This window comes from Pisolithus orientalis (assembly GCF_024613125.1).
Source record: "Pisolithus orientalis strain OTSU chromosome Unknown F5J12scaffold_39, whole genome shotgun sequence".
NCBI classification, from domain to species: Eukaryota; Fungi; Basidiomycota; class Agaricomycetes; order Boletales; family Pisolithaceae; genus Pisolithus; species Pisolithus orientalis.
This window is the reverse complement of record NW_026260820.1, coordinates 307229-320643: the sequence shown is the minus strand read 5'-3', so window position 1 is coordinate 320643 and position 13415 is coordinate 307229. Positions and strand designations below refer to the sequence as shown.

Genomic DNA, 13415 nt, shown 5'->3' with positions numbered 1-13415 from the left:
GCATTGAACGTGGACGTTGAACTCGTACCGAGCGAACAGCAGGCAACCTGTTACTCGACATCGCGCTCACTCACACCCGTATCCCGAAGCGCATACCACGGTCGCAGTATAGTACGCACACGCGTAGCTACCTTGAGATCCGGGGTCCTTCAAACGTTCATGGCGTCGCGAGTGGATAGCGTGCCATTTGCCACGTGGGTCTCGGAGTGTCCCAACGAACACGGTAGGTCAGCTACATTGTACGTCTTCCCAACAGTGCGAATATAAGACGGGAGGTGTCCGGTGATCATACGTAACACAGGTCTTGATCATGATCACAGCACGCGTAAGATCGTCCAAGTCCGAACTGCAGCGTCTCCAACTGGCACTGCATGCTCCTCGGCCAAAAGGGCGCCGAATATTCAGTTACGGGGTGTGCGGGGTCATCATCTTGATGCTGTGGTTGAATGCTGCCGGCTCATTATACGACTAACAGCCGTGCTGTGTGGCATGTGGCTACCTTGTGGTACGTAGCCGTCCATAGACGTTCGCTACCGGCCTACTAATAGGTGGTATTCCTCTACCCGTCGTCTTTATGCTAGCCGCTTGCTTGGAAGCATGATCCCGAGGACAGTGTACCCGAATTATCCTGTAACGAGGCATCATCCACCCATCATCGTAAGTAAAGAATCGTTTTCTGCTTTGCGAAGCCCTAACTGCTCTCTCGATGCGTTCACGCTGACGTATCACTACAGCATGACCAGTCACATCTCCAGACTCTCTACTACCCAAGAACATATCGGGCTTCCTCCATGCCAGTTCTGGACCCTCTGAAGCAAGAGATCCGCCAACTGGAGAGGCGGGAAGATTTATTGCAATCAAACATCAAGCAACTACAAGTGCTGCTTGAAGAAACACAGGCGTCTCTGTCAGAAAAGAGGATAAAGGCTACTACCTTACAGAACCTGCTTGCACCAGTTTCACGTCTTCCGAACGAGATGCTACTGGCAATCTTTGAGGAGGCCGTGTCGAGTCCACCCGAGAAAGAAATGTGGGTCCCAATTGACATTTCTCATGTCTGCCACCGGTGGAGAGAGGTTGCGATCAGCTCTCCGCGATTATGGAGGCATATCTGGGTCATGCCTAGCATCAAGCTCCATCTCCTGGAGGCGTATGTTGCCAGAGCGTCAGCATCTCGTTACCTTGACGTCCACTTTTTCAATTGGCGAGAAAGGAAAGACTTCCAGCGTTTTGATGCAGCTCTAGAGTTTATTCTTCCATCCATTGAACGCTGGCGAAGCCTTTCCATTTCATCTATGTGCGACACGAAAATTCAGCATCTGGCCAACAAGCTCAAGAAGAGTTCCTTTCCCGTACTTCGTCACTTCTCGTTCCGTGCATTACGTCCGGGCCAGACGTGCATCGGTCTATTTTCGGCCAACGACGACTGTCCTGCCCTAAAAACTTTTGACGCTGAGAATTTCTCGCTTTCTGGAGACTTAACGGGAAATCGATCGAAGATGCTTCAAGTGTTTTCGAAGTTGACTAGTCTGACACTCAGACGGTACAGCAACGACACTAGGTTGTTGCGCACCATGATCGATTCCACCGTTTTCCGTACCCTGCTGAACTCTACACCAGGGTTGACGACGCTGGTTCTGCACGGGCAACCCCTCCGATTTCGAATCGGGGCCCCTGTTGACGGTGAATCCACCGTCGTATCGATGCCGCACCTCCAGAATCTCATTCTTCATCCCGGAGTTCTGAAACCGCGATACCTACAACAAACGATCTCGAGCATCCACGCTCCCTCATTGCGTCATTTTGAACTCGTCTTCCCAGATTCCAAAATGTCAGGTCAGAACGTCGTCGAGCTCCTTTTCGACGCAAAGACGAGGAAGCCCCGGTTCCCGCTCGTTAGCACGGTCGTGCTCCACAACGCTTCTAACTCGAGTACCGCAACTTCATTCATCCACGCTTTTCCATATGCATCGCATGTCACGCTCGGCGGCGTCGATGTCGGGTTCTTCCCACAGGTCCTACGTGCGCGAGTTTATAACGCGTATCCTTACACCTATGAGCGTATTTATGACCCCCGTGCATCTTATCCCTGTTGGCACCGGCTGCGCTCGCTCATGCTCCGGTCCGCGAAACCAGAGATGCTGCGCATGGTTCGTGAGTGGATAAGGGATGAATGGGACAGAGGACATCATCCTCCGACGGTGCTTGTCGAAGGATCTGTGGTCGATTGGGATTCGACGGCTATGTAATACTTCTTGGGACTTTACATTCAACTGAGCGGGAGTGATAATAAGAGAAATATGCACGCATACCCTATACCTATATGTTTGTCCGGGTGACAGTGTACGATGACTTCGGTCTTGTTATTTTATTTGTTTTGTGTCCATACTATCGTTTCCTAGCATTTGAAGTTCGGAACCCGGAGTGAGTGATAGCAACATGCATCAGCATCTGACGTTGTGACTATGGGCAAGACTTCAAAATATTTATACGCACATAACGCACAACTCCTGGACGCTCAGATAATCATCCAATCGAGGTCTTCTTAAGTTAGGGGTTTTTATGGCATGTCGAATGTAGCTGTTAGAATAGCCTCTCGGGATGTTCTCGGGATGATATCTTTGTCTTTCGATAGGCTGTCAGGAAACTTGAATCGCACCGGAAACCAACTACTACTGACTTGAGCCGGTTGCCGCCCGGCGGGGTGGTGGACTCACTCCTTGAAGGCGAGAGTGCCAACGTCCATATTTCATCATAGTACCGTGTTGAACTTAATGTCCTGTGGCTCATGACCCCAAACGATGGCCTTGATGTTGAAGCCGTCGTACGCAAGCTGCTACCACTTTTCTGTTTGGTTGCCTTGAGAAAGGAACCAACGAGCCAATCACCAGGAGGATTGAGAAGGGCTCCTTCCACGTAGAAAATGTGACCACTCCCTTGGCCCTTCGGTAACCCGCCTCGAAGCCAAGATTATGTTGGACTGTCGCAGACCATACCGAGGTGAATCTTCCAACCAAAGTCTGATGCGTATGGTGTCTGCGGACGAAGTCCTAAGGAGTCACTTCAAGACAATTGACAAACCACGCGCCAATGGGAAGTCCTCCATAGGGCGCCCCGGACCGTGCCAGGTTTCCGTGCCAGTAGTGAAGTTGAATATGCCAATATTTGCTTGTGGTTATCACCCGTTGATGCGAGGCCTATCAAACGGTTCTGATAGGCTGCAGGTTTGATTTATTTGAATTTCTAATACTGTATTTTTAACCGAGGTATTTAGCTTTGTTTGTACATCTTAGTTGTGCTTAAAAGCGACGTCTCTGGCCGTTCTAACTTAACTCCCTCTCTTGACTCTGCCGATTTACTTGCTATCTTGTCTTGCACGATGCCTCATAAAGGCAGCCAAAGTCCTGATTACTCCTACACCGGGAGTGGCACCAATAGTAGTGTAAGCGTACAACTGCGTCTGCGATGCCATTATCGACGTGTGATGCTCATGCTGTTTGGATTCCGACAGGGAAACCACTGGTGCTCTCGTGATTATGGTACTTCTGGTACGGGGTACCACTACTCCAACAGGTAGGCGTCCCGTTAATTCTGTCTATGTTAAACGAGCGAGTTTGATGTCGCCTGAATCACAGCGATAGTAGTTACTACTACAGCAACCCTAATGGATCCACCTACTTCAATAGCGGAGATGACTACTCCAAGTACACTTCCCCCAGCGGTGATGTGTACGAGTCTCCTGGTTCCTCCAAGTAAGGATAATTATGTACATAGTACTACATGCAGCAAATGATAAGATAACGTTGACCTCTATCAGCCCCGCGTGAAGTGTTGAAGATAAGTATGAATTATGTAATGGATCTAGGGAAGCATCGGGTTGTCTGATATGACAGCTTCAATCCAGTTGAAGATGTGAATGGACTCGGTCAACCATTTTTGGCAAGAAAGTATCTTTCAGAATCCAGTGGAAATTTACCAACCACCAGCCTATAATTATTGATACAGTCTAATATTCCAAGGATGCCTGACTTATGTATAGGGTGGAATATTTCTGTGACACTGCTATCTTATGAATCATTCTCCTTGGACTGACCGCATCCCTTCGTCGTACATGTTGGACAATTCCAAGCATGATTGACAACTTGGCTCGAGGATACCCGGTCCAGTGGTCTCCGGTGCAGTTATGGTGATTGCCTAACAAGAGGGCCGAAGTACTTTAGGTATCCATGCATGCCTCTGAACGCAGAAGGGACGTTACTCTGGTTATCAAATGATCGTGGTCAGCAACTGACGGGTTCTTTACAGCCCAACAGGCAACTGCGACATTTAGGGACCCCATTGCTCTGCAATTGAACAGAAGTGTCCGTTGTATCTGAGAAAGAAAGAATTTGTTTCTGACAGGGCAACCACTGGTATGCTCGTGACTATGGTACTACCGGTACGGGGTACAACTATTCATACCAGCAGGAATCGGGTTTCTCCAGTCTGTGGTTGGTCATCTTGGTGTGTCTGACGTTTCGATGTTAGGGACCGGAGTTACTACTACAGTAACCCGGATGGATCTGCGTACTATAATGACGGAGAGGGGCAGCGGTGTGATGCACGAGGCCGTGGCGCCGCTAGTAACAGTGAATGGTTGGTAGTATTGTAAGAGATACGCGTCAACTAAAAAGGAAAAGGAAGCGATCGAAACTTCTATTCGGTTTGGGTGTCGATGAAATAGACCAGCGTTGACTTTTCACCGCGCCTGGTATGCCCGTGATGGGCGCTATGGAGCTTCGTTCATTTGTCTTGCTTTTCGTCGCCATACCCTACAGTCTTGCTAGCGTCACCGTATACAGCCAGATACCACTCGGACAGGCAACCCAATCTGCTTCCGCTGCTACTTACACTGCACCCGCTGCTTACGACCCGACCGTCCTCAACCCACCACCCGTGCCTCCAAGCTTTTCCACGCAGATATCCCTTTCTGTCCCTGCGACCTCGGACAATGTGTCCCTTAGTCAACCTCTCAAAGGCTCCTTCCTGGGTTTCTCCATTGAATTCAGTGTCATATCCCAAGTTTGTACGTCTCCGTCTGCTCTCCCCGTTTTGTGATCCACCCATTCTCACATATCTGGCCCAGTCGGGAAAAACTCGTACGTTTTCCGCATGTTGGCCCGGTTACAAGATAACTGACCTGCTGGCTCAGGTCTTTCATCCAAGTTCCCTTCTTAAACCTCATGTCCAACCTCCGCCAACGCGCAGGCGAAGTACGCATCCGCGTCGGCGGAAACACGCAAGAAACAGCCTCTCTCGTAGATTCACTCCCAAACGGTGACATGGCTTTAAAGGAACCTAGCAATCTTAACGATCCGGTACGTTTAATCTACCCGTGCATCACTTTCGCATGTCGACGTCATGGACCTGGGCGCTCATCGCTTATGTTTTTGCTGTACACCCACCCTCATGTGGCATCGCGTGCATAGACGTCCACACCTGCGCTACGTTATACCGCCGATGCGCTTTATATGTTAGGAAATATTTCTTCGCTGGTGGATGTCAAGTGGTTCCTTGGTACGTCCAGTCACAACATGTTGGACACGCAATCCGTGAGATCATCGTTCACTCAAATATCAGGTATACCATTCAATGATACTACCAACCTCCGCCTGCAGATCGCAGAGGTAGGAGAAGCAGTTTTAGACTCGGGCGGATACCTCCTGGGATTCCAAGTCGGAAACGAGGTACGTACATATATCGAATTCATATTCTATGCGATCTCACCACGCTCGCATTCTCAGCCTGACTTATATGCCGCGCACGGTGTCCGTCCATCAACATATAGTCCGTACGACTATTTCGGCGAAGTTGGAATCCTCGTCGATGCCGTGAACAATGACAATTCTATACCCGTCAAGAATAACCTTGTCGTACCCTCCGTTTCTGGGACGTGGACGCCCGAAGACGTTTTCAATACTGGTATCGTTACCTCGTATGACAATTCGCTGGGATACCTAGCCGTCGAACATTACCCCACCGATAACTGTTATGCCCAGTACGGTATTGGATCCCCAGTCGACCCGCAAACAGTATTTCCGGATTATCTCAATCACACCTCAGCCACTTCTCTTGTAGCACCCTACCTCAATGCATCGTCATACGCTGCTAGTGTTGGTAAGCCATTCGTGATGATGGAAACGAACACAGCGAGTTGTGGTGGGTTTCCTGGGATAAGTGACAGTTTTGGAGCGGCGGTGTGGGCGGTGGACTTTGCATTGCAAATGGGAGCGGTGGGATTCTGGGGAGCGATGTTACACGTCGGTGGACAGGACGATTATTATAATGTAAGTGCCCATCTCGCCAGCCCAATTCTGTGATGCGACGTTGATCCTGATGGGAATGTGAATTTGGGATAGCCGTTTACGCGTGAGTTTCTCGTCTGCACATATCTTGTGGTCGTTCATCTCTTTGTCTAGCACCTCCAACGAACCAATCATCCTACCACCAATGGACAGTCGGTTCCGTATTCTACTCGTCCCTCTTCATCGCCGAAGCCCTTGGGTCGAGCGGGACGGCCCGACTCGTTGATCTCACCAACGCACTAACATCACCCTCCGACACAACGACACCACCCGCGACATCGATATACACGCCTGTGTATGCAATATATGAGAATGGTGCACCTGCGCGGTTGGTCGTGTTTAATTTCGTGACGGATACGAGTGGGTCGAGTACCGTGCAATTTGCATTTGGGCTTGGAGGAGGGAATGTACCTGGAAGTGTGCAGGTCAAGTGCGTAATTAATGATCTGGGGTACTGATGGTGGGACTGATCTTGTTTCTCCGTTGGCCCTGTAAACAGGTACTTGCTTGCACCATCCGTTTCGGACAAGAATAATATTACCTGGGCGGGTCAGGTAAGCGTCGTTTCACCTGCCCTCGATGGTTCCATCAACTCATTTCTGACCCCACCACTCCATCCACACACGTATCAGACTTTTGGCTCGACCTTTGAATCTGACGGGCGTTTCCAAGGCTCGCCCTCTATCACAACCATTTCTTGTTCTCCCTCTTCCAACACCTGCACGGTCCCGCTCCCCGCACCCTGCATCGCACTAATCTTTCTCACATCTTCAGCCTACGCCGAAAGTAATCCCTCTTCGACCGTCACGTTCGCAACGACGGCGCTCACGCAGACTTGGAATACAGCGACAATCAATCCGACGGTACTGGCGACAAGCAATGGGATGTCGGGGAAAGAGAGAGATCAGTTGGCGAGTACAAGTAGGGAGAATGGGGCGGCTTCGATGGGGACTGGGATAGGGGTGGGGCTGGGACTGGGACTGGTAGGGTTGGGCGTGGGAGCATGGATGGGGGGAGCGGGGACGTGGTGATGCATATATTGATTACATAATTCTGGACTCCGACCCTTGGACATGGCCACGATTTTGACCTAGAACTTTGACGTTTTCGATGATATTTTACAGTTGTTTTAGTGTTTCTGGGTTTTTGTATTATGCACCACGAGACATGATCAAATAGCAATGGGCGTCGACCCATCACATCTATTTCCCCGTAAGTTTATTGTTGACGTTCTCCGAGCGGCTTCGGCGGTTACCCCGTACGCTCACCAGGGACAAAATATGCGGGGACCTTTTACCCTCGAGTCCTAGCACGATTTATGACAGCTTGTACAAGCTGTTATCATGAACTTCCTTCGGGTGGTGGTATGTAGGACGCCAGTATTCACCTTACCGTCCACTAGCCAGCAGTCCTAATATTCACTTTCGAGAGCGCTGTGGAGAGTCTTGATCATCCATTCTTGGGGATGCCAATTGCCCTGCGATATACAAGCAGTCATAGAGAACGCCCAAACACAACTTGCCGTCACTCTCAACCATGGCACCGGGAACGGAACGAAGAATGGTCTGTCCGAGTACATGCACGAAGTACTCTATGTTGCCCTCCCCAATGTGCGTGTTGCTTTGCAAGGTTCCAAGCAGTGGGGCAGAGGGGTAACTACCAGGGTTCCCTTATGTTCCCTCTCGACAAATCAGAAAATTTTTCATAGACGATTAGAGTACCCCACAGTTCGACCGTTCTTATTCTTTGTCGTAGCGTCATGACGTCTTCTGGATCCCCAAGGCGTCCGGATCCTGCAGGACCCTTTGGTGAGTGGGTATACCAATAGCCTGCAGCGTGAAACAATCGACTGAGATGATCAGGTTCACTAGGGACACGAAACGGGTAACCCGCAATAGCATCAGCCACAACAAAGGTGGTCATTTGTCTTAGACATCTTGCTCGTGATTGGTATGCTTTGTGTTTTTGCCAACGAAGAGGAGGAGGCAATGAATCTGCAATTTGATATTGCGACTATAAACACGTTCTCTGCATGCTGGTCGCTCAGACTTGCCATCACGATTGATTCCAGTGTAAGCTCTGACCACCTCGTATCCAAGGTAAAAATGTATGGGTAAAATGTCTCAACCAACTGCTGGTGCCTCTTCAACTTAAATCCACAGTGATCCTGCTTCTGAGCCCGATTGCATATACTGACTATCTACACTGGACACGTCCGCAGAGAAGTTACGGTACTCTATATACTAAGTCCGATTGGTCGCCTACATATATAGAACCCAAGACTCATCAATAAGCAGAATATTTTTCGGCACGGAACGAGACGGCATGATGCGAGGATACATGATTCGTTGCGGAAGATCTCTCCATACGTTATATTACTAGGTCATGCTTGAAAACCCACCGGAACATACTATGGACATCTGGAACCCCCTTCTCAGTTCAATGGCTCCTGGTGAGCAGAGTCAAGGCCCACATGATGTGATAGTAACCCAAGAACAGCCTGATTCGCAATTGCATCATCACGGCTCCCCCAGCCCAATTCCCAATGGCTGCGGAGCTGATATGGGGGGATGGCCTTGGCGTTGATATATCAATGGTGGGCGTGCGTGTCCCTGCTGACTTGCTGGTGCATAGCTCTGGGCACGTCCCCATAGCGTTGCGCCCAACACACCAATGACACTCACGTACCCGTTGCCGAGTAGCAGGACTGTAGTGGTGGAGTATGAACGATTTGTTGTGATACAAATCATTTGGGCAATGTTGAAGATGACGGGGAAGACAAAGTTGGCACAGGAGACGAGGAAGACGTTCCGGATCAGATGGATCATGTTGGAGCCTTGGCATTCGTTATAGCATGGAAGATGACCAGGCCCGAACATACGGAGCGTGAGTGAGTGAGCAAACATGGAAATCGAAGTAAAGTAGGAGGAGAGGGAACAGTGAGCGCGACATACCTGATCTAAACTTGGATATCTTGGAGTCATGGATATACAGCTTGTACAGGAAGAAACCACACGAGTATCTGTTGATTGTTGAGGGTCTCAACCTGCACAGTCTAGAGGGGGGCTCTTACATATTATCGATGACTTGCAACCCCCATTCGCTCGTGACATACGGATTCCGAAACCAATCGGTAACAGGGCCGTACGTCGCAAACTCGACGTAGTAGTCATGAAGGAACAACGACTGGGTCTGCGTTGACACATCCGTAAATTCCTGTGCGAGATGGTGGACATACCAAACACACAAGTCGCCCGCATTTGACAAGTATAGGGACGGTTAATACTTTTGCCAACATAAGCAGTGGCGTCGAGCGGATGGGATAGAATGCCAGGACGCGCAGGAGGAGAATCGAATCATAGAATAAGGGAGAGCCAAGGGCAAAGAGCGCAAATGTGAAACATGTACTGAGGGCGATATCGGGTGCGAAAGGTTCTAAGAATCCTAGCATGTTTAGGTAGCTATTTAAGATACTTGTCACGAGTGCGACCAGAATGGCGATGACATTCAACTTGAAGACCAGAAAGCTCCGTGACTCAGGCGTCGAGAAGGCGAACAGAATGACTAGTAGCGTCAACAGACAGCCGCAGAATGGTGCAGTGGCGACTACGAGAATGTACTGAGGTCGAACTGCGTCGATGAAACCGGTTATGATGGCCTGAATATCGGACGGTTCAGACATCGTTGCGTCGCTGACCTCGTCCCCAGGATCCTGCGAGGGTGGATAGTGTCTAGCAGTAACCCCCTGCTGACTTTTAATGAAAAAACGATCGAGGTTGCAATAAGCGGGGAAAACACGGCTGGCTAGATCCAATTAGATCAGGGCGGAGGACCTACAAAGAACTCGAGCCTCGCTCGAATTTGACCATTGGGCTGTGCATGCCTTGGCCATGCGCCTTGTGTTCATCATGATAGGAACATTTTCTGATCAGTGAGACCACTGCCTTCAACGTTGATCTTCTTGGCCCGGTACTCTTGAGGGCACCCTTCCTACACAAATCTCTTGTGTCCCACACCGAATCAGTGAGCCGTGAATGGAACCGAAGACTGGTGCTGACTCGTGCCGAGGAAATTGAGCTCAAAATGGTGTTGTTTTATCTTCATACCAAGCTGCGTGGCTCAGCCTTCAGCGGAATCAATCAACATTTACCATTTATTGCGGGACACGTAGGCTGCGAGGAAACGAGGAAGAGCAGAGGGTCAAGCCTGTGGTCAAGGTGATGGAAGTTCTAAGAGTCGGAGATCATACAAATATTTACCCATCCTTGAATACTACTCACATCCCGTTGTTCCTGGCATAGCCTTTGCCCCAATTTTGGCCACTTCGTATCCAGGTATGGAAAAAATCATCCTGCACCTTTTTTCCGACATCCATGGATAATCATTTTATTGAAGAGCTCCAATTCACATCTGCTCTGCTTCCGCGACGGCCTTTTCAAACCAAAGCTTGGATGCCTTTCTTGCCTAGAAATTCACAGCACTCCTGAATTTGGCTGTATCTAGTAATCGTGACAGCAAACCTGTACACAAATCACGACTGAGTTACACTTCGACAAGTCCACATGGTATATGTATAAGACGTCACCTCTAAGCAGATTATTTCTCGATGTGGCTTCGAACAAGGCAGATTCAATTTCTAAGCGACGTGGAAGACATCTTCGTGTATTATATCACTAGAACTAGGACTCGCTCGACCCCGAGAAAACCTGTCAGTACGGACGATGACGTCGTACGCGGCTCCCTTTTCATATTCCAAAGTCTCCTGGTGAGCAGACAGATAAGGCCCACATGATGTGATGGTAAGTAATCCTGGAACAGTTTGAGAAAATGTTGATTCGCAATTGCATCCCGACCGCGGTTTCCCCCCTCCAACGCTTTGCGACTCTCCTTGGTTTGCCTTTGTATAGCTCTGGGCACGTGCCCATATTGTTGCCCCTAGCACCCCGATCACACTCACATGTCCATTGATGAGCAGCAGAAGCGTAGTGGCGAGGTATGATCGAGCTGTAGTAATGCAAATAATTTGGGCAATGTTGAAGATCACGGGGAAGACGAAGTTGGCACAGGAGATGAGGAAGATGTTACGGATCAGACGGATCATGGTGGTTCCTTGTAGTTCGTTACAACGTGGAAGGTGACCGGGTCCAAACATGGAAAGCGTGAGCGAGCAAACGTGGCAGTCAGAATAAGGTCAGGAGGAGGGGCGAACAGTGAACGTGAGTGTGGATGGCATACCTGATCTAAACTTGGATATCATGGAACCACGGGCGTACAGCTCGTACAGAAAGAAACCACATGAGTACCTATTGAATTGTTGAATGTTAAGATTTCTCAAACCTGCATGGTCTACAAGTGAGGGGGGGCACTTACATATTATCGATAACTTGCAATACCCACTCGCTTGTGACATACGGATTCCGAAACCAATCGGTAGCAGGCCCATATATCGCGGACTTGACGTAGTAGTCATGAAGGAACAACGACTGGGTCTGCGTTGGCACATTTGTAAATTCCTAAATAGGATGGTGGACGTACCAAACACACGAGTCGCCCACACTTGACAAGTATAGGGACGGTCAACACTTTTGCCAACATGAGCGGCGGCGTCGAGCGGATGGGATAGAATGCCAAGACGCGCAGGAGGAGAATCGAATCATAGAATAAGGGAGAGCCAAGGGCAAAGAGCGCGAAAGTGAAACATATACTGAAGGCGATTTCGGGTGCGAAAGGATCTAAGAGTCCTCGCGCGTTTATGTAGCCATTTAGGATACTTGTCACGAGTGCAACCAGGATAGCGACCACATTGAGCTTGAAGACTAGAAGACTCCGTGACGCGGGCGTCGAGAAGGCGAATAAGATGACCAGTAGCGTCAACAGACAACCGCAGAACGGTGCGATGGCGACTACGAGAATGTACTGAGGTCGAACGTCATCGATGAATCCATTTATGATGGGTTGAATATCGGAAGATTCAGACATCCTTGCGTCGCTGACCTGGTCCCCAGGATCCTGTGGGGGTGGATGGGGTCTAGCAGTGAATTATAAAAAATGATCGAGGTCTCAATAAGCGGGGGAAACACGGCCAGTAAGGTCCGAAGAGAACAGAACGGAGGATTTATGACAAACTCAGCTGAGGCTGTGTGTACCTTCGGCGCGCCTGTGTTCATCACGATATTGGAGAAGACTTCTTCGAACCTAATGAATATGATCTTAAAGGGACATGTGCGGAGAAATATCACATGGAATCCTGAGTAATGCAGCCGATTTCGGGGTTAATGATAGCGGGCGTCAGTAGCAAAGGTCCATCATGCCACAGCCTAGCAGATAGGAAAGCCATCAGCTTGGATGATGGCACTCAGATAGAAGACGAATCAGAGTGTACTTACCAACCATCTGCGTTTTAGCGTTGATGGGGAGGCTGAAACAGTCGGAAGTAGTTGATTGCCCCTTATCTAATTAGTCTGAATGCCCACCAGGTTCCCAAGGTCGATAGATTCTCTGTGGATTTTGCAATTACCTACAAAGTTTCTCAGAACCTTTGATAATTCCCATAGGACCCATCCTGGTGTCTAGACGTATTGTCTCCGCTTGGCATGGTGGATAATGCTTCCCAAAGCTGACTAATCCTCGCACTTAGTCACCGTTACGCAATGAAAGTTCCTCGGACGATCAGCCAAGCCACGGTGTAGGAGTCTCAGAATTCAGCACCGCCCTTCGTATTTGAATCTATGCAAAAGACCAGTACCGTCACGGCTTGCAGTGTCCTGGTGGCAGGTGCTTTTATTTTAGTTTCAATCTATGGGAAGGGGTCTGTCGATTGTGCCTGCCTCAGATTCATCCCATAGCCCGTCTGCGATCCCATCCCGAAGTCTCGATTACTCTTTTAAACTGATTATCTACCTGATTCCGTCGGGTATGAAAGTGTACACCGGACTGAGTTCAGGTACTTCCTCTTCTCAACCTCTCTCTCTCTCTCTCTCTCTCTCGAGTATGTGGATCTCTAGCTGGCACATTTTTTCAGCTGAAGCATTCCCCCCTCTGAGTAAATCACAGGTCTATATTTTACCACAC

General features: G+C 49.4%; 5 protein-coding genes across 5 annotated transcripts; 3 read left to right on the top strand and 2 right to left on the bottom strand.

Moving 5' to 3' along the window:
- Window positions 1-508: 508 nt before the first annotated feature.
- F5J12DRAFT_855210 (uncharacterized protein) lies at window positions 509-2519 on the top strand. The gene is made up of 2 exons (XM_051746672.1): window positions 509-2451; window positions 2497-2519. The coding sequence occupies exon 1, from the start codon at window positions 792-794 to the stop codon at window positions 2247-2249; it is 1458 nt and encodes a 485-aa protein (XP_051596446.1). The 5' UTR covers window positions 509-791; the 3' UTR covers window positions 2250-2451; window positions 2497-2519.
- A 786-nt stretch (window positions 2520-3305) lies between these two features.
- F5J12DRAFT_855199 (uncharacterized protein) lies at window positions 3306-3809 on the top strand. Its single transcript, XM_051746671.1, has 3 exons — window positions 3306-3442; window positions 3512-3573; window positions 3636-3809. The coding sequence occupies exons 1-3, from the start codon at window positions 3380-3382 to the stop codon at window positions 3754-3756; spliced, it is 246 nt and encodes an 81-aa protein (XP_051596445.1). The 5' UTR covers window positions 3306-3379; the 3' UTR covers window positions 3757-3809.
- An 883-nt stretch (window positions 3810-4692) lies between these two features.
- Window positions 4693-7375, top strand: F5J12DRAFT_772921 (glycoside hydrolase family 79 protein; the record flags this gene model as incomplete). The annotated part of the gene is made up of 10 exons (XM_051742275.1): window positions 4693-5065; window positions 5126-5138; window positions 5192-5357; window positions 5469-5556; window positions 5620-5726; window positions 5784-6326; window positions 6399-6408; window positions 6459-6774; window positions 6844-6898; window positions 6977-7375. The coding sequence occupies exons 1-10, from the start codon at window positions 4753-4755 to the stop codon at window positions 7373-7375; spliced, it is 2010 nt and encodes a 669-aa protein (XP_051596444.1). The 5' UTR covers window positions 4693-4752.
- A 1403-nt stretch (window positions 7376-8778) lies between these two features.
- Window positions 8779-10026, bottom strand: F5J12DRAFT_785583 (uncharacterized protein; the record flags this gene model as incomplete). Its single annotated transcript, XM_051743268.1, has 5 exons — window positions 8779-8919; window positions 9029-9180; window positions 9299-9366; window positions 9418-9560; window positions 9583-10026. 5 exons carry the CDS (start codon window positions 10024-10026, stop codon window positions 8779-8781), a joined length of 948 nt encoding a protein of 315 aa, XP_051596443.1.
- Window positions 10027-10864: 838 nt separating this feature from the next.
- On the bottom strand, window positions 10865-12555 carry F5J12DRAFT_368258 (uncharacterized protein). The gene is made up of 4 exons (XM_051739074.1): window positions 11880-12555; window positions 11715-11827; window positions 11580-11647; window positions 10865-11453 (listed from the first exon to the last, which is right to left on the bottom strand). Exons 1-4 carry the CDS (start codon window positions 12321-12323, stop codon window positions 10981-10983), a joined length of 1098 nt encoding a protein of 365 aa, XP_051596442.1. The 5' UTR covers window positions 12324-12555; the 3' UTR covers window positions 10865-10980.
- Between the last annotated feature and the right edge of the window lie 860 nt (window positions 12556-13415).

What these genes read in the sequence shown, in the direction of transcription:
- F5J12DRAFT_855210 (XM_051746672.1), top strand. Translation starts at nt 792, where the DNA reads ATGCCAGTTCTGGACCCTCTGAAGCAAGAGATCCGCCAACTGGAGAGG.
- F5J12DRAFT_855199 (XM_051746671.1), top strand. Translation starts at nt 3,380, where the DNA reads ATGCCTCATAAAGGCAGCCAAAGTCCTGATTACTCCTACACCGGGAGT. An exon ending in GGAGTGGCACCAATAGTAGT is followed by an intron (nt 3,443 to 3,511) that starts GTAAGCGTACAA and finishes GGATTCCGACAG; the next exon opens with GGAAACCACTGGTGCTCTCG. An exon ending in GGGTACCACTACTCCAACAG is followed by an intron (nt 3,574 to 3,635) that starts GTAGGCGTCCCG and finishes CCTGAATCACAG; the next exon opens with CGATAGTAGTTACTACTACA.
- F5J12DRAFT_368258 (XM_051739074.1), bottom strand. Translation starts at nt 12,323, where the DNA reads ATGTCTGAATCTTCCGATATTCAACCCATCATAAATGGATTCATCGAT. An exon ending in GTGGGCGACTCGTGTGTTTG is followed by an intron (nt 11,828 to 11,879) that starts GTACGTCCACCA and finishes ACGCAGACCCAG; the next exon opens with TCGTTGTTCCTTCATGACTA. An exon ending in GATATCCAAGTTTAGATCAG is followed by an intron (nt 11,454 to 11,579) that starts GTATGCCATCCA and finishes ACGAACTACAAG; the next exon opens with GAACCACCATGATCCGTCTG.